Source organism: Scyliorhinus canicula, chromosome 10 (genome assembly GCF_902713615.1).
Source record: "Scyliorhinus canicula chromosome 10, sScyCan1.1, whole genome shotgun sequence".
NCBI classification, from domain to species: domain Eukaryota; kingdom Metazoa; phylum Chordata; class Chondrichthyes; order Carcharhiniformes; family Scyliorhinidae; genus Scyliorhinus; species Scyliorhinus canicula.
This window is the reverse complement of record NC_052155.1, coordinates 125,737,403-125,765,204: the sequence shown is the minus strand read 5'-3', so window position 1 is coordinate 125,765,204 and position 27,802 is coordinate 125,737,403. Positions and strand designations below refer to the sequence as shown.

Below are 27,802 nucleotides of genomic sequence, written 5' to 3'. Positions count from 1 at the left end.
AGCAGGGACGATAATGACTTTTGAGGGGCATCTTGACAAATAGATGAATAGGATGGGAATAGAGGGATACGGACCCCGGAAGTGCAGAAGATTTTAGTTCTTGACGCTAGAAAAAGTCAAATTTGAACTGAAGGGAAGGATGGGCGTTATTCATTATGCACTTTCGAGAATTGGATCACATTGAACATTAGGGGGGTTGGGAGGGAGGGGGGCTGTATGTATTAATGGTGACTATGGTTGATTCCTGATTCCTCTTTCTCATTTATTTATGTTAACATGCGGGCTAATGTTTGGGGGTTTGGTTGGAGGATGGGATCGTTGTTATTGATATGGGATTGACATTGCATTCGTTACTGATTATTGTTTATTGTTGGGTGTAAATTTGGGAGAAAACGTGAAAAAGGAGGCGAATAAAATTTTTTAAAAAAGCAAATTACTGTTGACGTTGAAATCTGAAACGAAAACAGAAAATGCTGGACAATCTCAGCAGGTCTGACAGCATCTGTGGAAAGAGAAGGGAGCCAAAGTTTCGAGTCTGGGTGACTCTTCGTTATGACTTTTGATTATTTTATTTCCTTTTCCAGAAGATTATTTTGTTTTGGTTATGTTCCATAGAGCTAACTTTCATGATGAGCGCACCGGACTCTCAGCCATGGATGCAAATCAGATTGCCCATTCCCCACATCATGAAAGCTCCTACATGTACTAATTCTCTTGGACAGTGTCACATTATTTTCCATTGGTAATCCCTCACACTAGTTACCTGGTGCAAACTGGCCTTATCTTCACAATTGTCACAAACTGGACACCGATTGCAAAAGTCCAGAACCATAGTTTCTCTATAATGTCTTTGAGGGATTACCTACTTCCTTCCCTCTGCTTTCGTATCGTCTCTATATGTAGATTGCAACCACCTGGAACACATTTTCTGATGGCATTTCAGTAGAAACAGTTGGTCTTTTTTTCAACATTTCTCTGCTCAAACAATACATCATCTGAGACTTCACGGAAGTTTACATCTCCTAGATTCTTTGCCATTCTCGAATATACTAGATCACGCATGTTGCATACATTGCAGCTCTAGTTCCTAATCCTACTATTCTGTTCTCCAAGCTGTTGCACTGCTCACAAGCATTAACTCTGGAACTCATTTTCATGTTTACCTGGCTTGGCTGTTTAGCTGCAGTCTCACTCTTTTTGTTCGTACCAAATTTCTCCCTTTATATTTGTTCAGTACAAACCCCTGACACCTTTTTACTGAATTAGCCTTCTGCTGGCAAACAATTTGTTTTACACCATTTGTACAGTTATTCTATACATCAGGTTTGTTTTCTCTGGCCTCACACCTATTGAATATCTTCACACCACATCAACTAGCTTGTAGGTTAATATACTAGTTTAAAGCACTTCTTAAAATATGCTTATTTCAAATACTTTATCTACTTGTCTAAAATGTACTATATCTCACTCCCCTGCATTCACAAAAAAAGTGAACTGATGGAGAAAAAATAATTTATTATGGATTGAAAATCTACTTTTCCTGAACAGGAATTTTAAAACGTGCACAGTGACAATTACAGCAAGGAATTGAATACTGACGGGAGCAGTTTTGGCTCTTTAGGATTCATTAATTTTTCAATAAAGGGTTCAAGCATCAGGCATTGTGTCTCATCATCTATCCTAAACATGAGTTTATGCTGGGGAGCATAGATGCTATCTAGAAGGATGCCTGAGAACTTTGACTTACAATATGGAGCGAACCAAGACGTAACGGTCTCAGCAATTTTTATAGTGTTTGATAATAAAACGCGAAGGAAATTCCGAGGCAGCTAGAGAATCCTTTGACTTTTGCTGTCACCCGCTTCATGAAAAACATTTCTCTGCATTTACCTCCTGCTTCTACGTGTCAGACTCTTCTACTTTGCTGAGTGTTGCGATCTTGGCTTGTCTGCTTACGATGATGAGACCTTTTTGCAATTTTCCAATGAGCACTTCAATGCAAGACACCTGGATTAAGCAGTTTGTGCTAAGTGAGTCTTTAATGCGATGAATTTGGGAGTCTTGATCAGCAATGAGATTGGCATATCACCATCTTTTCTGTGTAGTTTTTCCCACAGTACTCAAGGATGATATCTAAAGTATAACTAAATTATCAGAAATGTTAGATGCTTCCAATAGGGGGCATATAGCCATAAGATAACTTCAAATGAGAAAGGATCTTTGACCCATCTTAGCTCATCTGTCCAAAAAGGCATTCAGAGTTTCTTTATCACCTTATTTAACTGTTTCTTAAATTATTTTAGGGTTTTGCCTCGACCACTTCATTCTTCGTTGATTCCATATGTCAACTTCTTTTGTGCATTGAATTCTGTGACATTGTTACTAATTATTTTAAAACTTAGTTTGAACCTGACCACTTTTCCCCACAGGAACAAAGGAACTGGACCTTTTAGTCTCTTGGGTCTCTTTTGTCATTCAATGAGGTCATGACTGATCTGTGACCTAATTCCATGGACCTCTTTTGCCCTATTTCCCTTAATACCTTTGGCTGAGAAACTGCTTTCAGTCCCAGATTTAAAATAATATTCTTTATTATTGTCACAAGTAGGCTTACATTAACACTGCAATCAAGTTACTGTGAAAAGCCCCTCGTCGCCGCACTACGGCGCCTGTTTGGGTACACAGAGGGAGAATTCCGAAAGTCCAATTCACCTAACAAGCACGTCTTTCTGGACTTGTGGGAGGAAACCCACACAGGCATGGGGAGAACGAGCACACTCCGCACAGACAGTGACCCAAGCGGGAGTCGAACCTGGGACCCTGGCACTGAAACAACAGTGCTAACCACTGTGTTATCGTGCCGCCCTTATTAACAATTAATTAACAATTGATCTGACATCTACTGTCATTTGCAGAAGACAGTTCCATACTTCCGCTACGTTTTGAATGTAGAATGTTTCCTAATTTCACTCTTGAAAGACCTGCCCTAACTTTTAAGATATGTAAAGTTACAATTCCTGGTGGGTATTACAAGTTATTGCTCTCGATCCCAGAAACTGAATTGTTAATAAATACAGTGAATAACTAAAACCCCCAGCACAGATCCCTGTGGGACACGACTTGTCATAGCCTCCCAATTATATAACCTGCCTATTATCTGTACATAATAAGAGTAATTTATTCACAACTGTTATGGGCCAAGGTTTAGAAATCTCCAAAGTATATCATGGAGTTCACCTGACCTACAACTGTTTATTAGTTTTGGTTACGAGGAGCACAAGGGCCTACTTTCCAGGTGTTATTCAACATAGGCCTTAAGCACTTTTAATCAAAAACAAAGTTTGTTCTACGAGTTCAGTTAACATTTCTATAAACACACACAGTAAGTATATTATCAACTACAAACATAAATACCCCACACAGCTACAGTACTATATATAATCCTTAAGAACTTCCCTTTCAACTGTTTCAATTTGATAACAACATCCACTAAACCAGGAAAACCTTTTTGCCCAAAACAGTAGGTTTGAATTCTTTCCAGAAAACAGTTATCACTTTTACATTATCAAGCGATCTGGACACCTTTTAACATGCAAAGAGAGAGAGACCAAAGAAACCTTCTTTGTCTGAATCCAGCTTCCACAGTGTAAACCAAAAGTAAAACTCAGAGCCACAGGCAGCTCCGAGCTCAAAATGAAAGTAATAACCAGAACCACAGCCCAGCTCCACCCACACAATGACATCACTGCAGCCATTTGAGAAGACACAACATTTCTTAAAGGGACACTCCCATGAAACAACTAATACTAGGCTAATTAGTCCAACATTCTTGGTTTCCCTCTCTCACCTTGTGAAATGACATGCAATTTTCTAATCTAAAGCAACATTTCCTGAATTGAGAGATATTTGGGAGATTATAGTTGGGGCATTTACGATGTTCTCATCCACTCCTTTTAAAACACTGCAATGGAAATTGTCTATTTTCTTCATTAGTGTTATTTTGCTTACAATAAGTTTGGTGAGTCATTATCCCTAAATCATTGTTATATTCCTTGTGACATCTGGCATGCTACACTCTTCCTCGACTGTAAATGTGACACATGTTGCCCATGTACATTCCGAGGGTATTTGCTACATTAGAGGAAGCTATGGTTGTGTAAATAGCAAATTTCTTGAATAAGTGCTAGCAGGACTGGCAGAAGACAAACCATGGTCAACAGTAATGCAACTGTGTTCACCTCTGACTTCAAAGAAAGCTGCCCACAAAGATCTAACAATCTCTGTGGTGTGAATTTTCTTTTTCCTTATGTTAGTTTGATTTTGGCACCAGGTTGAGATGATCTCCTGTTATTCAGAAACAGTGATGTCATTGAGCAGTCAATCATAATGAAGTATTCTTGCAGACGTCAAATTGGGAAGTAAAATCTGATTATTCCTCACATTATATTATTACATTTTTGCAGATATTAAAATATGATTGGGACATAAATATGAGATTAAGGGAGAAACTGAAATATCAAAAACAGAATTAAACAAGTTAATAAATGTTGCTTTTTTATATTATTATAATTGCAAGATATTATTACGATCCCAGACCAGACCCCAACAGTTGCTAGGATACCAGACAGAAACCCCAGTAATTTATTTAATTTGAAAGACTATGAGGAAAGGATACTTTGTTTGAGGAGTGATTCCATGCACAAATAGGAATCTAGTAAATTAAAACAGACTTCATTAGTAACAAAGGATTAATATAATTTGAACATCATACAAGAAAGTAGCTTACAATTACTCATTACCCAATGCTTAATGATGACAATGAAACACTGTGCGGTGCGTGGGTTTCCTCCGGGTGCTCCGGTTTCCTCCCACAGTCCAAAGATGTGCGGGTTAGGTGGATTGGCCATGCTAAATTGCCCGTAGTGTCCTAAAAGGTAAGGTTAGGGGGGGTGGGGTTGTTGGGTTACGGGTATAGGGTGGATGCGTGGTTTTGAGTAGGGTGATCATTGCTCGGCACAGCATCGAGGGCCGAAGGGCCTGTTCTGTGCTGTACTGTTCTATGTTCTATGTTCTAACTCCTATTTGCCATCTTTCAACTCCACCCAAGCAAAACCCATCTCAGGTCAAAATCCACTTTTAAATAGTTAGTTAATCCAGTAATATTTGCTGCAAAAAGATGTCTTGAATGAACCGCTTTGCGCGAGAGAGAGATTCTTCAAGAAACAGCTTTCAGATAGATTCTTGTCTGTGCCAGGCAACTGCTGTTCTGTTCACAGGCAAAAATCTTGCTAACTAAGTTGTTTTAAGAGAAGTCGCTGGTCTGTTTACTTCCCAATCCTTAACTGAACTGAAACTCAACACTTGACTACTTCAGCCCCTGGCTCCTCCCATTAACTATGTCATCTTGCTAAACGTAAACACCGGGGGCGGGATTCTCTGATCCTGAGGCTAAGTGTTGACACCGTCTGAAACGCCGTCGCGTTTCCCGACAGCGTCAACATGAAATGAAAATCGCTTATTGTCACGAGTAGGCTTCAATGAAGTTACTGTGAAAAGCCTCTAGTCACCATTTACCGGCGCCTGTCCGGGGAGGCTGGTACGGGAATCGAACCGTGCTGCTGGCCTGCCTGGGTCTGCTTTAAAAGCCAGCGATTTAGCCCAGTGAGCTAAACCAGTCCCTACATGGCCTCAGGATCAGCAATTCTGGCCCCTACAGAGGACCAGCACGGTACTGGAGCGATCCACGCTGCTCCAGCAGCCGATCCCGGCCTCAACTGGGCGCCGCGGGGTCCGCGCATGCGCAGTGGCACTGGTGCCAATGCACGCATGCACAGTGGGACCGGCGCGATTTCCGCGCATGCGCTGTGTCTCCGTTCTCCGCGCCAGTCCCGACGTAACATGGCGTAGGACTACAGGGGCCGCGCGGAACAAAGGAGGCCCCCAGCCTGAGAGGCCTGCCCGCTGATCGGTGGGCCCCGATCGCGGACAAGGCCACAGCGGAGCCCCCCCCACCCCGGGATCAGACAGCGCCCTCCCCCCCCCCCCCCCACACACAGGCCGCCCCCGAACCCATCCACGCCGAGGTCCCGCCAGGTAAGACCAGGTTAGAACGGCGCCAGCAGGCCTCAGGATTTTCGGTTTGGCTGTTCGGCCCATCCTGGGCAGAGAATCGTGTGGGGGGGGGGGGGGCGTAGAGCCCATGCCAATGGCGGCGGGCGGTGTGGCGCGATTCGCGCTAGTCGCAGCGATTCTCCGGCCTGGCCGCCGGGGTGAGAGAATCCCGCCCAGGATCTCTAATTATCGACTCCCCAGGGAACCTTTATATATACACAGTTCCATTAGCCCTTACTTTTATAATTGCACCTCTGTAGCCAAAGTATTTGTTTTGAAACCAGAAAGTTTAAAACATTACTAAAGCACTCGCATACAAACTCTGGCTTTTAACCCTTCCTACACCAACTACATATGTTACAATATATCTGAAATTCCTACATGTAGTCACTTTAGTGTATCCAATTTTGTCCTTTTCAATTTCTTCTAACATACATATCCTTGTCCCTCATAGACTGTTACTCCTTCAGGATTTCGAGTGGGAATGAAGCTGGAAGCGGTTGACAGAAAGAATCCCTCCCTGATCTGTGTCGCATCAGTGACAGATATAATAGACAATCGCTTTTTGGTGCATTTTGATAACTGGGATGATACATACGATTACTGGTGAGAAGTTTTCTTTAATCATTTTCAATACTGTATTGCCGTGTGATTTTTTTTGATACATTGGTCTAACAATATCAAAGTGTACCAGATGTCTTGGAACCTGAGTGAGGTGGGACTTCGATCTGCTGCTTATTAAGGGTCACAGTGCTGACTCCACTCTCAAGTTGTGGAGTCAGTCAGTTTAAATTGACAGAATTGAAGCCTATAGTGCTTCAGTTACATGGGATTTGGGGGTGAGTGCACAGAAAACAAATGGCCTGCGAAAGAATGGATGGGGCAGATGGTAAAGGCCTGAAGAGTAGAAGAAAGTGGGAATGACCTAATGCCACATTCGGATACAAATTCTGCTGCTGCTCACAGAGGCAGTGACAGAATCTGAGTGGTAGTAATGACAGTCAGATCAAATAAATGAGGACCAGTTTACAAAAAAGCTAGAACTGGTTAGCCTTGCAATGTCGACCAAGGCACTGCAGTTCAAAAAGTTGTTTAAGGTTGGGGAAGAACAGAATAAAAATGTGATAGGATTAGGTGAGTTTGTTATTAGGGGAATGGATAGCATCCTCTGCAGCCAAGAATTAAAATCCCAAAGACGGCGTGCTGCCTACCTGGTGGCAGGCTAAGGGATATCGCATGGTGGCTGGAAATGAACTTAAGAGACGGAGTAAATCTAAATGTTATGGTGCATGTTCGAACAAATATGTAAGAACAGAGAGGAGGTCCTCCTGAAAAAGTAGGAGTTAAACATTGAATTAAAATATCAGCCTTTCAGGACAATAATCTGTGGATTATTGCTTGAGTTACAAGCAAATTGGCATAGGAACAAATAGATCAGGAGAATTAACAGGTGGCTAAAGGGCTGATGTTGGAGTTAAGAGTTTCTTTTCATGGAATACTGGCACGAGTTTTGGGGCAAGAAGGAGCTGTACCGATGCAGCTCCATCAGAAGTGGGACGGGGCCCATGTACAAGTGGGAAGGGTAAACAGGAAGATGGCAAAAGCTTTAAATGAGTAAGATGGGGGAAGAGATCTACAAGAAATATAATCAGCCTAAATGTAAACAAAAAGGATGGCAACTCAAAGAAATTAAGGGAGGACATTAATGGCAAGGGAATAAAGTGAGTTTTAGAGGAGGTGTTTAAAAAGATTTATGAGCGGGTGCTCCAGTTTCCTCCCACAGTCCAAAAAAGATTTATGAGCATAAAGTGAGAGGAAATCTGACTAAAAGTAGTTAAAAGGTTGGCCGGTAGAGCACAGAGGAGGGACAGATGTCCGAACAGGAGGTATTCCCTGCCCCAATCAGACTGCAAAAGGGCTGCCGTTTTGAAGTTGGATGTGAAGTAGGAAACCAATTGCCAACCTTTTCATTAATACTAGATTTACTTACAGAATTCAGAATTATATATACATGCGTACTTCCTAACTAACTTTCAGTGTCCGAGAATCTCTCTACACTGTTTTGAAAGAATCAATGGGCTTGGGGACATAATCAACCCTTATTGGCCAGGAGTTGTTTTCCTGGAAAGCTTTTTTTCAGGGTTATTGCGGGGGGGGGGGGGGGGGGGGGGGGGGGGAGATTTTATGTTTTATAAAATAAATGAAGACTTATAAAATACTTGAAAAAATGCCACCACCATTTAATGTCTGATCCGAAAGAGGTGTCTCTTTTGAGTATACCAAAAAAAAGCGGCAAAAAATGAAATCAAATTCAACCAGCTGATGTAGTGCGATCTGAACCTGTCTCCAGAGCACTAGCCTGGGCCTGTGGATTAACAGCCCAGTGATATTATCATGCTGTCACCATCTCCCAGTGTCTATACCAAGCAAAATAAACAAATGAACTAATAATCAATTAACTAAATTAGCTAATTAGAACAATGTTTCCAGGGCTGCTGATGCACTCCATCCTCTGTGATAGCTATCAGTCATGGAAGGCCAAACCTCTCTTTATACGCTCTTTTAACAACCTGTTAACACTAAAATAAACTATTTAAAGCACGTCACAGTCCCTGATGGAGCATATCCCCTAATTATTATCTTTCAAAAGTGAAAATAATATCAATAAATTAAATTAATGAGATGTAGGGCATGGAATGACAGCCCCATATTTGTACTGTTTTAAGAAAAACCATCAATAAATTAAACAGAAATGACAGGGGTGACACACCCAGTGGCACACTGTAACTAAAATAAAACACCAAAAGTTCGCTTACAGTGCGATTTTCCCACCGCGCTGCACCCGGCCCTGATCCTGTTACGCTGGGTGAATAACGGGAGAGGCCACCAACAGGTTTCATGCCAGCCCCATCAGCGAGGCCTGCCATCGGGGTAAATTAGTACTGATCTCCAGAATCGGGCACCATACATGATGGCCACGTTGGGAGTGCTCAGAAGTTGGAGGACCCAGGTGGTCGGGGACAGCGTTGGCTAATGCCTGACAGTGCAGAATATGATGCTTTCTCCGGCAGAGGAAGGGGATTTGGAGGTGGTGGTGGCATTAGATGCAGAGAAGGCATTTGATTGGTTGGAGTGGAGTTTTTTGATGGTGGTACAGGAGAAATTTCGGATTAGAACAAAGAGAACAAAGAAAATTACAGCACAGGAACAGGCCCTTCGGCCCTCCCAGCCTGCGCCGATCCAGATCCTTTATCTAAACCTGTCTCCTATTTTCTAAGGTCTACTTCCCTCTGTTCCCGCCCATTCATATACCTGTCTAGATGGTTCTTAAATTATGCTATCGTGCCCGCCTCTACCACCTCCGCTGGTAAAGCGTTCCAGGCACCCACCACCCTCTGCGTAAAAATCTTTCCACGCACATCTCCCTTAAACTTTCCCTCTCTCACTTTGAAATCGTGACCCCTTGTAACTGACACCTCCACTCTTGGGAAAAGCTTGTTGCTATCCACCCTGTCCATACCTCTCATAATTTTGTAGACTTCAATCAGGTCCCCCCTCAACCTCCGTCTTTCCAACGAAAACAATCCTAATCTACTCAACCTTTCTTCATAGCTAGCACCCTCCATACCAGGCAACATCCTGGTGAACCTCCTCTGCACCTCTCCAAGGCATCCACATCCTTCTGGTAATGTGGCGACCAGAACTGCACACAGTATTCCAAATGTGGCCGAACCAAAGTCCTATACAACTGTAACATGACCTGCCAACTCTTGTACTCAATACCCCGTCCAATGAAGGCAAGCATGCTGTATGCCTTCTTGACCACTCTATCAACCTGCGTTGCCACCTTCAGGGTACAATGGACCTGAACGCCCAGATCTCTCTGCACATCAATTTTCCCCAAGACCCTTCCATTGACCATATAGTCCGCTCTTGAATTTGATCTTCCAAAATGCATCACCTTGCATTTGCCTGGATTGAACTCCATCTGCCATTTCTCTGCCCAACTCTCCAATCTATCTATATTTTGTTGTATTCTCTGATAATCCTCCTCGCTATCTGCAACTCCACCAATCTTAGTATCATCTACAAACTTGCTAATCAGACTACCTATACCTTCCTCCAGGTCATTTATGTAGATCACAAACAACAGTGGTCCGAGCACGGATCCCTGTGGAACACCACTAGTCGCCCTTCTCCATTTTGAGACACTCCCTTCCACCACTACTCTCTGTCTCCTGTTGCCCAGCCAGTTCTTTATCCATCTAGCTAGTACACCCTGAACCCCATACGACTTCACTTTTTCCATCAACCTGCCATGGGAAACCTTATCAAACGCCTTACTAAAGTCCATGTATACGACATCTACAGCCCTTCCCTCATCAATTAACTTTGTCACTTCCTCAAAGAATTCTATTAGGTTTGTAAGACATGACCTTCCCTGCACAAAACCATGCTGCCTGTCACTGATAAGTCTATTTTCTTCCAGATGTGAATAGATCCTATCCCTCAGTATCTTCTCCAACAGTTTGCCTACCACTGACGTCAAGCTCACAGGTCTATAATTCCCTGGATTATCCCTGCTACCCTTCTTAAACAAAGGGACAACATTAGCAATTCTCCAGTCCTCCGGGACCTCACCCGTGCTCAAGGATGCTGCAAAGATATCTGTTAAGGCCCCAGCTATTTCGACCCTCGCTTCCCTCAGTAACCTGGGATAGATCCCATCCGGTCCTGGGGACTTGTCCACCTTAATGTCTTTTAGGCCGAAGTTTGCAGCATGAGTGCAGCTGTTGTATAAGGAGACGATGGCGAGTATGCGCACAAATAATATGAATTCAGGGTAAGTTGCATTGCAGCGGGGATTGAGGCAGGGGTGCCCTGTGTTCTTCCTTCTGTTTGTATTGTCTATAGAGCCCTTGGCCATTGCGCTGAGGTGTTTGGGGTTGTGGAAGGTGATAGTTAGGGGAGGGGGTGGAGCATAGGGTGTCCTTGTATGTGGATGATTTATTATATATTTCGGAGCCAGGCACTTCGGAGGGGGACATAATGGGCTTGCTTCAGAGATTTGCTCCGTTATCTGGATATAAGCTGAATTTGGTGAAAAGTGAACACTTTGTGGTTTCCTCTTCGGGGGAGGAAGCTGGGGTGGGGACCTACCATTCCATTTGGCAGCATCCCACTTTAAGTATTTGGGGATGCAGGTGGCCTGGGATTGGGCAGGTCTCAAGAAGTTCAATTTCTCTAGCTTGGTGGGAGGGTGTAGACTGATTTGCCGAGTTGTGATCATCTTCCTCTGTTATCGGCGAGTCGGGTACAGGCAGTAAAGATTAAGATTTTGCCACGGTTCTTGTTTTTGCTTCAGTGCCTGCTGGCCTTTTTGCATAAGGTGTTGTCAAATACAGAGAAGGTTCAGGGATGGACTAGGGAAGTAGGGGCTTCGTGGGTGAGGATGGAGGCAGTTTCATGTAGTGGGTCGGGACTGCGGGCACTGGCAAGAGCACTGCTCCTGATGGCCCCAGGGAGTTAAATTTTCTCCAAGGGGGGGGGGGGGGGGGGGAGTGCGTGACGGATTCTACAATAGTTGGGGTTTGTTTATTTTGATGGTGGGCACCGATCGCGGGCAGCGGGTCCGATACCCGCGCACTCTTTGTCCTTCCGCCGCCCCGCTGTATCACTTCGCGGGGCGGCTGAGGGGCATCCCGGCCCGCGCATGCGGGGTTTCGCGCAAATGCGCGATGACGTCATCCGCGCATGCGCGGGTTGGAGTCTTCCAATCCGCGCATGCGCGGCTGACGTCATGTGACGCGTCAGCCGGCGCAAACTCTGGCAAGCGGGCTTAACGAAATTCGTTAAGCCCGCGATGCCGGAGTTTACGGCAGCGGCATGCTAGCCCGGACCGGGGACCAGAATCGGTTCCCGGTCGGGGAGGGGGAGGCTGGCGTCAAACCCGCCCGGATTTGACGCCAGCCTTATGATTTCTCCCTCTCTGGGAGAATCGCGCCCTAAGTGTGGGATTTTTCAGTGAGAAACTCCCCAAGCTCCAAATATATGACTCTATGTGGGTGAATACTAGCCCAAACACTAGGCAGGAATCACCGTGCAAAACCTGTGCAAAATAACACTTAGTCATTTTTTGGGTGAATCTCACCCTTAATTAAATCAAAATATCATTCCTGGGAGTGTTGATGCAGCCCAGACTCCACAGGGCCAAAGGCCATGGAAGGAAATCTCTCTTTATATGCACTCTAAGTACTTAATCTGTAACCTCAACTTTAATAATGCAATCAATATACCATACCAATGTGTTCATAATTAAGTGGCTACTTAAGGGCCTTTAATGGCCCACAGGTGAGTGGAACTTTATCCTGTGGATAAAGTTCCAGCCTATGCACATAGGTAGTGGATACAGAACTGCCACCATGCCAACCATTTTAATGCTTTCACTGCTTGCCAATCTTTCCCAGATGAGGGGTTAAATTCCAGCCCTCAATCTTAAGGTTTTGTGTTGCATCTGCTCAAAGCTTATGCCTGAGGCAGCCTCCAAACCATGAACCCAAATACCACTCCTGCCACCTTTAAGCGGGAGTCAATGCAGAAATATTTAAATAATTCTGGGAGATAAAATGATCCAGGTTTCCAGCCAGAGAGTCCATTGGGGACACCCATCAAGACGACCCCACTTGTCTAAAATTATTTTTGAATTCATTCAAGTTAGAATTCATTGCAGTGTTAATGTGAGCCTATTTGTGACAATAATAAAGATTATTGATTATTGCTTGTCCCTATTGCTTTTGAGAACATGGTGGTGACCTGCCTTCTTGAACCAGTGTAGTCCATGTGGAATCCAGATTGTCCAACGTTAAAATTGGGGCGGATGTTTCAGTGAAATCTCATGATCCAAAGATGAGCCGAAGAGTCCAAAGATGTGCAGGTTAGGTGGATTTGCCATGTCAAATTGCCCTTAGTGTCCAAAAACAAAGGTTAGGTTGGGTTACTGGATTACGGGGATAGGTTGTAAGTGTGGGCTTAAATGGGGTGCTGTTTCCAAGGGCCGGTGCAGACTCGATGGGCCAAATGGCCTCCTGCAATTTAAATTCTATAAAGCACGTGTAATCCTGCACATGTGTCACATTAATGTGATGGCAGTTTTTGCTCTCATTTCTGCAGACATGTTTCACCTTGAGGAATGAGCGCATCCTACCCCACAACTCACTTCAACTAAAATGTGTCTGTACTTCAGAACAGATCTGACCTGACCTGCACATTAAATTCTGGTTTTCTATGCCACCTTTGTAGGCTAGATGTTCTAAAAATTGTTTCATGTTTCCATTTATTAATATGGCAATTACCTGTTTGGTAGGTGTGATGCTAGTAGCCCATACATCCACTCAGTGGGCTGGTGTCAGGAACAAGGCAAGCCACTTACTCCTCCTCAAGGTGGGTGAGTCAATATGCTTCAGAGATCAGTACAATACTTAGAAATCAGGTTCTAGAGTATAAGAACCGTATACGCATGCCAGTTGTTCAAACCATCAAACTTTCTCATCATTTATATAGTTTAGGTATTTCCTAGAACTGTACTTCCCAAACGTTTTCTTAGTGTGAGCCCATTTTAATGCCTCATAATTAAAATCATGCAGGGCAGAAGAGGCCCTTTGGCCCATCAAGCCTGCACCGACAAAAATAAACTACTCACTACACTAATCCTACTTCCCAGCACTTGGCAATAGCCTTGAATGTTATCACATTTCAAGTGCTCATCCAAATACGTTTTAAAGATTGTGAGGTTTCCTGCCTTAACTACCCTCCAAGGCAGTGCATTCCAGATGCCCACCACTTCCTGGGTGAAAAACATTTCCCTGAAGTCCCCTCTAAACCTCCTGCCTTTCACCTTAAAATAATGTCCCCTTGATATTGACCCTTCAACTAAGGGGAACAGCTGCTTTCTATCCACCCTGTCCATGACCCTCATATTCTTATACACCTCACTCAGGTCCCCTTTCAGCCTTCTGTGTTCCAAGAAAAACAGCCCGAGCTTATTCAACCTCTCTGCATAGCTAAAATGCCCTATCCCAGGCAACATCCTGGTGAATCTCCTCTGTACCCTCGCTAGTACAATCACATTCTTCCTATAGTGCGGTGACCAGAACTGAACACGGTGTTCCAGCTGTGGTCTAACTAAAGTCCTGTGCAGCTCCAACATAACCTCCCTGCTCTTATAATCTGTGCCACAACTGACATCGGCAAGTGTCCTGTATGCCTTCTGAACTGTCCTATTAATCTGTCCTGCCGCCTTCAGGGATCTGTCGTCACGCACCCGCAAGATCTCTCTGTCACTCTGAGCTGCCTAGTGTCCTGCCATTCATTGAGGCAACCCTTGTCATGTTACTCCTTCTAAAGTACATCACCTCACACTTTTCAGGGTTAAATTCCATCTACCGCTGATCTGCCCATCTGACCAATCCATCTATATCCTTCTGTACCTTCAGACCTTCTTCACTGTCAACTACCTGGCCAATCTTTATGTCATCTTCAAACTTACTTATCATGCCCCTCACATTTCTCTCTCTCCCTCAGCCCGGATCTCTCCCACCTCAGCCCGTATCTCTCCCTCGCTCAACACCGCTTTGATAAAGGGTCATCTGGTTTTGAAAAGTTAGCTCTTTTCTCTCCCTACAGATACTGCCAGACCTGCTGAGATTTTCCAGCATTTTCTTCTTGGTACCACATTTCTTTTTCTAATTAAGGGCCAATTTAGCGTGGCCAATCCACCTACCCTGCACATCTTTTGGGTTGTGGGAGTGAGACTCATGTAGATACGGGGTGAATGTGCAAACTCCACATCGTCAATGATCCGGGGCCGGGATCGAACCCGGGTCTTCGGCTCCGTGAGGCAGCAGTGAGGCTGGCCACTGCACCACTACCGTCCCTAAAGTGGAACCACATTAACCGTCCTTCAGTCCTTTGGTATTTCTCCTGTCGCCAGAGGGAAATTAAACATTTTGAGTCAGAGCCCGTGTAATTTCCTCTCTTGCCACTGGCCGGCCAGTGCTTTTTCATACCCCCTCTTTGCTCTCCTAATTGCTGCTTTAGCACACAGGGCTAAATCGTTGGCTTTTAAAGCAGACCAAGGCAGGCCAGTAGCACGGTTCAATTCCTGTACCAGCCTCCCCGAACAGGCGCCGCCGGAATGTGGCGACTCGGGGCTTTTCACCGTAACTTCATTTGAAGCCTACTTGTGACAATAAGCGATTTTCATTTCATTTTTGAGTTCGCCCTTGCACTTTCTATATTTCACGAGGGCCTCTGTAGATTTATTCCCTTTTTATCTGTGAAAAGCCTCTCTTTTCTTTCCTATCCAGCCGTGAATATTCCTGGACATCTGGAGTTCTCCGGACTTGCTGCTCCTACATTTCACCCTAAATGGAACATGTTGGATCTGTACTCTTGCCAATTCCATTTTGAACCCCCCATTGTTCTGCTGTAGATTTACCCAGAAGGACCTGTTCCCAGTTTACTTTGGCCAGATACTGCCTTATTTTAACAAAATCAGCCTTCCCCCAATCCAAAACCCTTTTTGGCAAATTTAAAACATACAGTGCTGCGATTGCTATCACTAAAATGTGACCTCAAACACCTGTCTGGCTTTGTTCCTCAGAACTAGGTTGAACACCGCACCATCCCTTTTTGGACAAAGAACAATTCAGCCCAGGAACAGGCCCTTCACTCCCTCCAAGCCTGTACCATCTGCCCTGGTGGGTTTTGAACCCATGTCGTCCAGAGCATTACCCATGGTCTCTGAATTACTAGTCCAGTGGCAATCCCACTGCGCCACTGCCTCCCCATGACCTTCAACATATTGACATAAAAAGCTCTCTTGAATACATTTCAACAAATCTCCTCCTTCTAAACCCTTCATAATGTGATTACCTCAATTAATGTTGAGGAAGTTGAAATCCCCTACTCTAGTATTTGTTTAGACACTTCGGTGAATTGTCTGCATATCTGCTCCTCTATTGCCCGCTGACTATTTAATACATTCCCAGCAGTGTGACTGCCCCTTTTTATTTCTTTTTTTTTAAAATATAATTTTTATTGGAATTTTTTACAGAAAATATAAAACATGACAAACAATGAAATGCAACAAAATAACCCATAATAACTGTGACGCCCCCAGACCGTATCGGCGCATGTATCACATCCCCCCCACCCCCCAACCCCAATGAACAACAAAAGAACTTAAAAATATATTAAAATTAAATAAACAAACATAGTCATTGTCGCCCCCCCCCTTTTCCCTCCCCCCACCTTCCCCCCCCCCCCCCGGGTTGCTGCTGCTACTGTCCCTGTACCCTACCGTTGAGCCAGAAAGTCGAGAAAAGGCTGCCACCGCCTAAAGAACCCTTGTACCGACCCTCTCAGGGCGAATTTGACCTTCTCTAGCTTAATGAAACCAGCCATGTCATTGATCCAGGTCTCCACGCTTGGGGGCCTCGCATCCTTCCATTGTAGCAAGATCCTTCGCCGGGCTGCTACTAGGGACGCAAAGGCCAGCACACCGGCCTCTTTCGCCTCCTGCACTCCCGGCTCCACCCCAACCCCAAAAATCGCGAGTCCCCATCCTGGCTTGACCCTGGATCCCACCACCCTCGACACCGTCCTCGCCACCCCCTTCCAGAACTCCTCCAGTGCCGGGCATGCCCAGAACATATGGGCATGGTTCGCTGGACTCCCCGAGCACCTGACACACCTGTCCTCACCCCCAAAGAACCTACTCATCCTCGTCCCAGTCATGTGGGCCCTATGCAGCACCTTGAATTGGATGAGGCTAAGCCGCGCACACGAGGAGGAAGAATTAACCCTCTCCAGAGCATCAGCCCATGTCCCGTCTTCGATCTGTTCCCCCAGTTCCCCCTCCCACTTAGATTTCAGCTCCTCTACTGACGCCTCCTCCGCCTCCTGCATAACCTTGTAGATATCGGATATCTTCCCCTCCCCGACCCAGACCCCTGAAAGCACCCTGTCGCTCACCCCCCTCGCGGGAAGCGAAGGGAATCCCTCCACCTGCTGCCTAGCAAATGCCTTTATCTGCAGATACCTGAACATGTTCCCCGGGGGGAGCCCAAATTTCTCCTCCAACTCCCCCAGGCTCGCAAACCTCCCATCAATAAACAGGTCCCTCAGCTGTCTGATGCCCGCTCTGTGCCAACCCTGAAATCCCCCATCAATGTTCCCCGGGACGAACCTATGGTTCCCCCTTAACGGAGCCTCCATTGAGCCCCCCACTTCTCCCCTATGTCGCCTCCACTGCCCCCAAATCTTGAGGGTAGCCGCCACCACCGGACTCGTGGTATACCTCGTAGGAGGGAGCGGCCACGGCGCCGTTACCAGGGCCCCCAGGCTTGTATCCCCACAGGACGCCCTCTCCATCCGTTTCCATGCTGCCCCCTCCCCCTCCATTACCCACTTGCGCACCATCGACACATTGGCCGCCCAATAATACCCCGAGAGATTGGGTAACGCCAGCCCCCCACCATCTCTACCCCGCTCCAAGAAGACCCTCTTCACCCTCGGGGTCCCATGCGCCCAAACAAAGCTCATGATGCTGCTAGTCACCCTTCTAAAAAAGGCCCTAGGGATAAAGATGGGCAAACACTGAAAAAGGAACAAGAACCTCGGGAGAACCGTCATTTTGACGGACTGCACTCTACCCGCCAATGATAGCGGCACCATGTCCCACCTTTTAAATTCCTCCTCCATCTGCTCCACCAGCCTGGTAAAATTAAGCTTATGGAGAGTCCCCCAACTCCTGGCCACCTGCACCCCCAGGTATCTGAAACTCTTCACTGCCCTCTTAAATGGGAGTCTCCCAATTCCCTCCTCCTGATCACCCGGGTGTACTACAAATACCTCGCTCTTGCCTAAATTTAACTTATAGCCCGAGAAGCCCCCAAATTCCGCTAACAGCTCCATCACCCCCGGCATTCCACCCTCTGGATCCGCCACATACAACAGCAGGTCGTCGCCCCTTTTTATTTCTAAGCTCTACCCACAAAGCCTCATCAGAAGACCCTTCAAAGATAGCATTCCTTCTTACTGCAGTAACATACTCCTTAACTAATAATGTAACACCACCTCCTCTTTACACCCTCCCCTGTCCTGCCTGAAGATCCTATACCCTGAAATGTTGAGCTGCCAATTGTGCCGCTCCTGCAACCACGTGTCTGTGATGGCAATAATATCACAACTCCAGATGACAATAGACGATTTTAATTAACCCAACTTACCTATGATACTTCTAGCATTAAAGTAGAGCCATCTATCTTTGCCTTACTCCTTTGAAACTCAACGTGCTGTGTCCCTATTGCACACACATTCCTCTGTATAACACCAGGAACAAAGTTGGGGGAAGCAAGTGGTGCAGGAACAGCTCTGGGTGCCCTGGGTCCTCCACATGCGGCTCCTCCGCCCCCGGCTCCTCCGCCCACCCCCGGCTCCTCCGCACATCCCCGGCCCCCTTGCTCCTCCGCCCACCCTTTGCTCCTCCGTCCACCCCTTGCTCCTCCGTCCACCCCTTGCTCCTCCGCCCACCCCTTGCTCCTCCGCCCACCCCTTGCTCCTCCGCCCACCCCTTGCTCCTCCGCCCACCCCTTGCTCCTCCGCCCACCCCTTGCTCCTCCGCCCACCCCTTGCTCCTCCGCCCACCCCAGCTTCTCCTCCCCTTGCTCCTCCACCCCTTGCTCCTCCACCCCTTGCTCCTCCACCCCTTGCTCCTTCACCCTGTGCTCCTTCACCCCTTGCGCCTCCACCCCTTGCTCCTCCACTTCTCGCTCCTCCATCTGCTGCTCCTCCATCCCCCACTCCTGCAACTTCCATCCCCCGCTTCTGCAACTTCCATCCCCTGCTCCTCCAGCTTCCATCCCCTACTCTTCCAGCCTCCATCGCCTCCTCTTCCAACTCCCGCTTCTCCAGCCTGCATTTCCCGCTCTTCCAGCCTCCATCCCTCTTTCTTCAGCTCCCCCATCTCTGCTTTCTTTAACTCCCCCATCTCTGCCTTCTTTAGCTCACCCACCTTTGCCTTCAACTTCCCCAGCTCTCCTTCCTTCAGCCTGGATCTCCCCATCCTTCACCCCAGGTCTCTCCCTCCTTCACCCCGCGTCTCCCTCTCCTTCACCCCGCATCACTCCCTCTGTCACCATGGGTCTCTCCCACTCACCCCATGCCTCTTCTCCCCTCACCCTCGTCTCTCCCTCCCTCAGCCCACATTTCTTCCTCCCTCATCCTGCATCTCTCCCTCGCTCAGCCCGCATCTCTCCCTCGCTCAGCCCGCTCTCCCTCCCTCATTCCGCATCTCTCCCTCCCTCATCCTGCACCTCTCCCTCACTCAGCCCGCATCTCTCCCCTCCCTCATCCCGCATCTCTCCCTCCCTCAACCCGCATCTCTCCCTCGCTCAGCCCGCATCTCTCCCTCGCTCAGCCCGCATCTCTCCCTCGCTCAGCCCGCATCTCTCCCTCCCTCAACCCGCATCTCTCCCTCGCTCAGCCCGCATCTCTCCCTCGCTCAGCCCGCATCTCTCCCTCGCTCAGCCTGCATCTCTCCCTCCCTCATTTCCCAACTGTTCACCATCCCCATCTCTTTCTCCTTCACCCCTCTGACCTCGCTCGTGAGGGAAGTTGATGAAAAGGCAGAATTTCTCCCCCAAAATACCTATCTATTCACAGGCTTTTTTGAAGCAGCAGCAATTGGGTTTCAGAGGGCAGTCCATTAGGCCATGCCCACCAATAACAAAACGTGAGGGTTTGAAGAGGTCTCACAGCTGCCAGAAATCAGTTCATGATTCACATCAGCTCTTAAAGCTTCCATGCTCACAACCTCAGGGGGTTCCGACTCAAAGTTTGGGAAGGCCTGGCCTTGGATATGTATAAACTTGGTTATCGGAAAAAAAGGAGTGCATTGACATCAATTGTGTAGAAAATAGCTGCCATTCATTGATAAACTAACGCTCTGTACCATGAATGATTACAATACAGAGAAGAAAAAACTCTGTTGATCAATTTGGGGTGAAATTTGACCTCATTATTCCCATTTTCCAAACTATGGTAATATCTGATACAGCTTTGAATTGTCCTCTCCTGATGGCTCATGGAGGACAACAGATCTTAATGCTGCCGTACTTCCAGAAGTTCCATTGGGTTGGAGTCGTCCTTGTTGTGCATTGTCTTGTCCTGTGGGGAGATAAAGTTGCTGAGTACTTCCGGCAAGATAGACCATGAATGTGTGTTCTCTGCTTGTTGTGTGGGATGCTGAGGGAGAGACACAGAGGTGACTGTTATGAGTAGGTGTTGATTTTAGGACATCTGTATGGAGGGCAAGGTGAGGAGCGAGCCATGACAGAGTGCAATTTTTGTGCAAAGGCTAGGAGGTTTGAGGAGAACTCTGCTCGTGGGTGCTGTGAAGGGAGAAGTGGGTGTAACAAGAATGAGAAGTGTTCTAGTATGGCCGTCTGCTAGATGATGGAGTGTACGAAGAAGAGTGGAGAATTGTTGAAAGTGGGGGGAGGAAGGATTGTTGCCATGTTTGCTAAGAGGTGATGATTGAAGTACTTCCTGGTCTGGATGCAGGTTCAGGAGTGATGCTGTTGGAGTTGATGAACCCAATGAACTGGAGCAACACAGTAGCACAGTAGTTAGCACAGTTGTTTCACAGCGCCAGGGCCCAGGTTCGATTCCCGGCTTGGGTCACTGTCTGTGCGGAGTCTGCACGTTCTCCCCGTGTTTGCATGGGTTTCCTCCGGGTGCTCCGATTTCCTCCCACAGTCCAAAGATGTGCAAGTTAGGTGGATTGGCTATGCTAAATTGCCCTTCGTGTCCAAAAATTATAGGGTGAAAGCGTGGGGACCAGAGTGGAGGTATGGACCAGAGTGGAGGTATGGACCAGAGTGGAGGTATGGACCAGAGTGGAGGTATGGACCAGAGTGGAGGTATGGACCAGGGTGGAGGTATGGACCAGGGTGGAGGTATGGACCAGGGTGGAGGTATGGACCAGGGTGGAGGTATGGACCAGGGTGGAGGTATGGACCAGGGTGGAGGTATGGACCAGGGTGGAGGTATGGACCAGGGTGGAGGTATGGACCAGGGTGGAGGTATGGACCAGGGTGGAGGTATGGACCAGGGTGGAGGTATGGACCAGGGTGGAGGTATGGACCAGGGGAGAGGTATGGACCTGGGTGGAGGTATGGACTTGGGTGGAGGTATGGGGTTGGGTGGAGGTATGAGGTTGGGTAGGGTGCTCTTTCCAAGAGCTGGTGCAGACTCGATGAGCCGAATGGTCTCCTTCTGCACTGTAAATTCTATAGAAAAAAAAAGATCTATTCCCATACTTGGTGTACTGGGGGGTTTGCCTTCAACGTATGCTAACTTGGTTTCTTGCTGCACCTTTCCAACAGCAAAATCCCTCAAAGCAGAGCAACCTGCTTTAAGAAGCGGACTCTCAGGGCAGCACGGTGGCACAGTGGTTAGCCCTGCTGCCTCACGGTGCTCAGGTCCCATGTTTAGTCCTGGCCCTGGGTCACTGACCGTGTGGAGTTTGCACATTCTCCCCGTGTTTGCGTGGGTATCACCCCCACAACCCAAAGATGGGCAGCAAAGTAGCACAGTTGCTTCTCCGCTCCAGAGTCCCAGGTTCGATTCCTGGCCGGGTCACTGTCTGTGCGGAGTCTGCACGTTCTCCCCGTGTCTGCATGGGTTTCCTCTAGGTGCTCCGGTTTAGTCCCACAATTCAGTGATGTGCAGGTTAGGTGGATTGACCATACTAAATTGCCCATAGTGTTCAAAAAGGGTAGGTGGGGTTGTCGGTTGTGGGGATAGGGTGGAAGTGTGGGCTCAGGTGGGTTGGTCTTTCCGGTGCAGACTCGATGGGCCAAATGGCCCCATCTGCACTGTAAATTCTATGTCTATGTGGACACGCTAAATTACCCCTTCATTGGAAAAATGAATTGGGTCCTCTAAATTTTGGGGAAAAAAAGAAGCGGATTCTCACTTCAAATAAGCCTTTGGCTAGTTGACTAAAATTGTGGTCTGGCAGTGGCTGATGAGAGCTGTGGTTTTCTGCAGGGTCAGTAAATCAGTTGGGAAGTCTCTGGTGAGATTATGATGAGGCTGGGAATTAAAATATCTCAGCCAGTTTTTGGAGGCATTGAGTGAGTTTTGAACTGACAAGAAAACCTTAAATAAATTGACTTGTTCATTCAAGGGTAAATACATTTTTAACAGCGTAATAAGTTGGATATTTTTTCAAAACCTTTTTGTATCTTACCTCTCTCTTACCCAGTTTTCTTACCCTCTTTATTTTCCTTTCTTTATCCAAGTTGGCATTAAATTAATAATTCTAACTTGCACTCTCTGGTATAGAATCTAAGGGAGGGATTCTTTGGCCGCGCCCACCTGGCGACCAGATTCCCGCCCAAGGCTATCGGACTTTTAGAATATAATAATAATTTTTATTGTTCGGGGTAGCATGGTGGTTAGCATAAATGCTTCACAGCTCCAGGGTCCCAGGTTCGATTCCCGGCTGGGTCACTGTCTGTGTGGAGTCTGCACATCCTCCCCCTGTGTGCGTGGGTTTCCTCCGGGTGCTACGGTTTCCTCCCACAGTCCAAAGATGTGCGGGTTAGGTGGATTGGCCATGCTAAATTGCCCGTAGTGTCCTAATTAAAGTAAGGTTAAGGGGGGGGGGGTTTGGGTTACGGGTATAGGGTGGATACGTGGGTTTGAGTAGGGTGATCATGGCTCGGCACAACATTGAGGGCCGAAGGGCCTGTTCTGTGCTGTACTGTTCTATGTTCTATGTTCTATTGTCACAAGTAGGTTTACATTAACACTGCAATGAAGTTACTGTGAAAAGCCCCTAGTCGCCACATTCCAGCGCCTGTTCGGTACACAGAGGGAGAATTGAAAATGTCCAAATTGCCTAACACCATGTCTTTCGGGACTTGTGGGAGCACCCAGAGGAAACCCACGCAGACACAGGGAGAACGTTCAGACTCCACACAGACAGTGACTAGCCGGGAATCGAACCTGGGACCCTGATGCTGTCAAGCAACAGTGCTAATCACGGTGCGACCGTGCTGCCCATGGTCACCGTCCCGTCTGTGGTGATCTTGTGGCAGGCGCGGCTGAAGAATCCAGCCCTTTGTGTCTCAGACACATCCACTAGACATGCACACATGCTCTCTCTCTATCGATTTGAACCCAGAGGTTCATAAAAATGTGGTTGCAAGCTCATGTTGGGATCAAGTACAACACCAAATTTGTGAACAGACTGCTTTTGTCTCATCTTTCCAATATTTAATGGGAGGAAATTTCTGCTCCTCACGTACAGGATGTCAGATAAGCAGTCTGATAATTTAGTAACAGTGGAGGTGTCGAGAGACATGGTGAGGTAGAACTGCCTGCCGTCAGCGTACATGTGAAAACTTACGTTGTGCTTTGGATGTTGCTACGGGTTACATGTAGATGGGAAACGGGTGGTGTCTGAGGATAGATCCTTGGCGGACACCAGAGATAAAGCCACAAAGACAGGATCAAAAGCAATTGCAAGTGATTCCCCGGCTACAATGAATCAGATAAGCACGGAATCAAATGAGAACAGTCCACCCAGTTAGAAGAAAGTGAAAGGCATTGGAAGAGGATTCTGTGTTTAACTGTGTTGACAGATTCCGAGAGATGAGGAGCAATAGACTGTCTTTGTCTCAGTTCTGTAAGATGTTATTTGTGACCGAGAAAGAGTCATTACAGCACTGTGGCAAGAGTGGAAACCAGACCAGAGGCATTCAAAGATGGAGTTCTTTGAAAGTTGCATGCGGTTCTGAGAGGCGACAGCACATTCAAGAACTTTGGAACGGGGAGAGGTTGGAGGTGGGAAGCTAGTTTGAAAGGACTTTGGCATCAAAGGTTGAGGAGGGGTTTAAAGGTGAGAAAGACAACATCTGAAGTGAAAGAGCTGTTAAAAAAAATGAGCTAACATGGGGGCCAGGAATGGAGGTTGACTGGCAGCAGTTTAGTAGGAAAAGCTTTGAGGGAGGAGGAGGTGGGTCGCATAATTTGTCACTTGGACTTTCAACTCAGCACTTTTATCATTTAGGCTAGCTTATAATCTTTACTTTAGTAAATAATCATCCTTTTTTTTCTTTGAATTCGCTGCCCTCTTTCCTCCTTAAACCTCATCCTCCATGTAAATACCTCAATCCATATAAATTGAGCTTGGAGAGGCCATGAGGAGCAATAGGAGAGAAACTATAGAAAGATATGAGTTCAGCACGAGGGTAGGGAAGAACTTTAGAGGAAGGTTTGTGCGGTGGGTTAGTGGAAGGGAGAGAAATGACAGCAGCAGCTGATCAAGTGGTTCCTCACATGGATTGTTTGAAGTGAGGATGACAATTACAGGAGAGAGGAGTTCCACAAGATAGCTTACAGTAGGAAAAAAACAGCGGGCTATCTTTCCATTTCACGATTATCCTGGAATAATGAGCAGTTTTAGCAGAGTAGAGCAGGAAATGAGTGGATTATGTGGTCCAGCAGATCCAGCAGTGGATGGCTAAACCAATGTCTGCCATATCCTTCCAAGCTTACTTCCCTTGGATTTAAGAGAACACCGATAAGGCCCATACGAGGGGGAATGGCCAGTAGTGTATAAGGGTTTTATTGAAATAGGGCATTAAAGATGGTGCTGAGGGCGAGCGGAGGACAAAAGGCTAGACAGTTGGGATGTTCAAAGTGCGGATGTTGAAGGTTGCAAGAGAATTGGGGGATGTTTCTTTCAAGGGGAGATACAGGAGGTAGAGCTGGGGCACAGAAGGTAGATGTGGATGGAGAATGATACAAGAAGCTGATGAGAGATGGCCATATCTGTAATTGATACAATGGGTCAAGCAAGACTACATGAGATGACGAGGTCAAGGGGATGGTCGTATATGGATTAAGGTATTTACATGGAGGATGAGGTTTAAGGAGGAAAGGGCAGCGAAGTTAAAGAAGAAAAAGGATGATTATTTACTAAAGTAAAGGTTATAAGCTAGCCTAAATGATAGAAGTGCTGAGTTGAAAGTCCAGTGACAAATTATGTTTGGTTAAATTTGATATTACATTCGCAGTAATAACAATAGCATTTGATGAAATATAACTTTTTGGAATGGTGTTCTCCAGTAATGTCAAATGCACTATCCTAATCTTATTATTTTTTGCAGCTCGAAAATGTACTGAAGTATGTTTAGCTGCTTGCAAGTATTATCTTCCAACCTAAGTTGATGTTTAACCATATTTACAAGTTAGCACTTTTAAAAAATAAATTTAAAGTACCCAATTCAGTTTTTTTCCAATTAAGGGGCAATTTAGTGTGGCCAATTCACCAACTCTGCACATCTTTGGGTTATGGGGGTGAAACCCATGCAGACACGGTTAGAATGTGCAAACCCCACAGGGAGTTACCCAGGGCCAGGTCCTCGGTGCAGTGAGGCAGCAGTGCTAACCACTGTGCCACTGTGCTACCTGTACAAGTTAGCACTGACTGAATGCTGTAATGTATTTTCAATTGATGTTTTATTTCCTATATTTGTACGGGTATGAATGGCTGTCAACATTTCATCTTCGACGCAGAAATATATTAAAATGCACATTTAAAATGTGCTAACAGAATCATAGGGAAACAAAATACTTTTTTTTTGAAACTGGTTACTTTTATCTGCAGTCAGAGCGCATTTCTTGTTGCACTCCAACTGCTTTGATAATTTACAGAAGTTATGTGTTTGTTTTGTGTCATGGATTTGTTAATGATTACCAGTTGGATTTTAGTTGATTTGAAATGTTGTTTATGATACACCAAATTATTTCTATAAATGCCGTTGAAGATCATTATTTTAATTTGAAGTAACCTGTTTTATTGATGTTTTCAAAAAATTTGTAGTTAAGTTACCACTCTCAAAGTCCACATTTGATTTATCCAGAAAAGTAATGAATAGAAACTTATCCTTGTCATTAAAATCACATCTCATAATATTGATCATTTTATGACAATTATTGGTTAATAATCTTCCATATTTCATGTGGTTTAATCTAGGATTAGCAGTGTTACTGTTGTTCGCAGTGGGCATGAGTATATTGCAAATTTGCAGGCAGTTCATTAGCAATTGGCATTAATCATTCTATGTTCCCAAACATTTAAAACGATGGCTGGTGGTATTAGAAATGAAATGGCCAGACTGATGCAGCAGTGGATACTTCTGAGATTAGGACAGTTTGAAGCCGTCGTTTTGGGTGCAGTTGATTTGCTTTAGATTATACAAGATGTGAACTATTTTGATGTATATTGCTCTGAAAAATTAGTGGCATTTCATACACCAATGGCTTATAGTCATGTTGATATTTAATTGTAAATGTCATTGCTAATGTTGCCTCAGTGTTGACGGCTTTGATATAAACAGAGTTTTGATCTTTGCCTCACCTTCACTATACTTAAACTGAAATTTCGCAATTCTTTCACTGTGTGGAAGCTGATGTAAGAAGGAAATTCTCATTCTAGTTTTATTATTCTATGTTATTATTCTTTGAGCACTAAACTCCCCCACTATTGACCTGAATCGAGGAGGCTCCTTAATACTTAGAAATGCCAGCACTAAGATGTTTCTGAGCGAATAGTTAATTATTAGTGAACAATTTCTCCAAAATTTGTTTGTTCCAAATCTGCCATTTAAATCTTCAGATTGAGGGGCGGCACGGTGGCGCAGCGGTTTGCAGTGCTGCCTCACGGCGCTGAGGACTTGGGTTCGATCCTGGTTCCGGGTCACTGTCGTGTGGAGTAAGCACATTCTCCCAGTATCTGCGTGGTTCTCACCCCTACAGTTCAAAGATGTGCAGGGTAGGTGGATTGGTCATGCTAAATTGGCCCTTAAATTGGAAAATTAATTGGGTACTCGAAATTTAAGAAAAAATCTGCAGGTTGGCGATTGAATTTTAAAAAACGTTTTGAGAACCCAATTCATTTTGGGGCAATTTAGCGTGGCCAATCCACCTACCCTGCACATCTTTGGGTTGTGGGGGTGAAACCCACGCAAACACGGCTAGAATGTGCAAACTCCACACGGACAGTGATCCAGTGCCGGGATCGAACCTGCTGTGAGGCAGCAGTGCTAACCACTGTGCCAATGTGCTGCCCTGGTTGGAGATTGGAATTGCGAGACCTCAGGAGTACTGTAGATTAGTCCACTGCAATTTTTGAAATATGTCACCAATATTGACACCCCAGAACTGGGACCATTGTTTTAAAATACGCTGAAATAGCTTACAATCATGGCACATTTCTGAAATGCCATTTGGACAATAAGACTAATTTTGGAACATTAATTTACTGTGCGCACTTTATAATATGCATCATAGTAGTGATATATGTGAAGTATATAATATCTCACTGCTACATTATACTGGTCAAGATTTTTGAAATCCATGTTCTAGATCCTTACTTGGTGTCTCAAAATGCGGAAGGACATTAAAAACCGGGTCAGGCATTGCTGACGTATACCTTTTATTAACAAAGAGTTAATTTACAGGATTCCATTGATGGCCCCAAATGTGATTACTCCCCCCTCTCAGCCCCCCGTTATTTAGTTGACGGTGGAGGGGTACCTCTGGTATGCCG

At 45.9% G+C, this 27,802-nt stretch overlaps 1 protein-coding gene across 7 annotated transcripts in view; it reads left to right on the top strand.

Moving 5' to 3' along the window:
- The window catches only part of LOC119972654 (lethal(3)malignant brain tumor-like protein 1), a 408,364-nt gene that overhangs the window by 153,671 nt on the left and 226,891 nt on the right, over positions 1-27,802 (top strand). For all 7 annotated transcript variants that reach the window (XM_038809722.1, XM_038809716.1, XM_038809720.1 and 4 more), the window contains 2 exons: positions 6,566-6,717; positions 13,475-13,551. In XM_038809722.1, the coding sequence (XP_038665650.1) occupies positions 6,566-6,717; positions 13,475-13,551 (229 nt within the window). The remainder of the gene's footprint in view (positions 1-6,565; positions 6,718-13,474; positions 13,552-27,802) is intronic.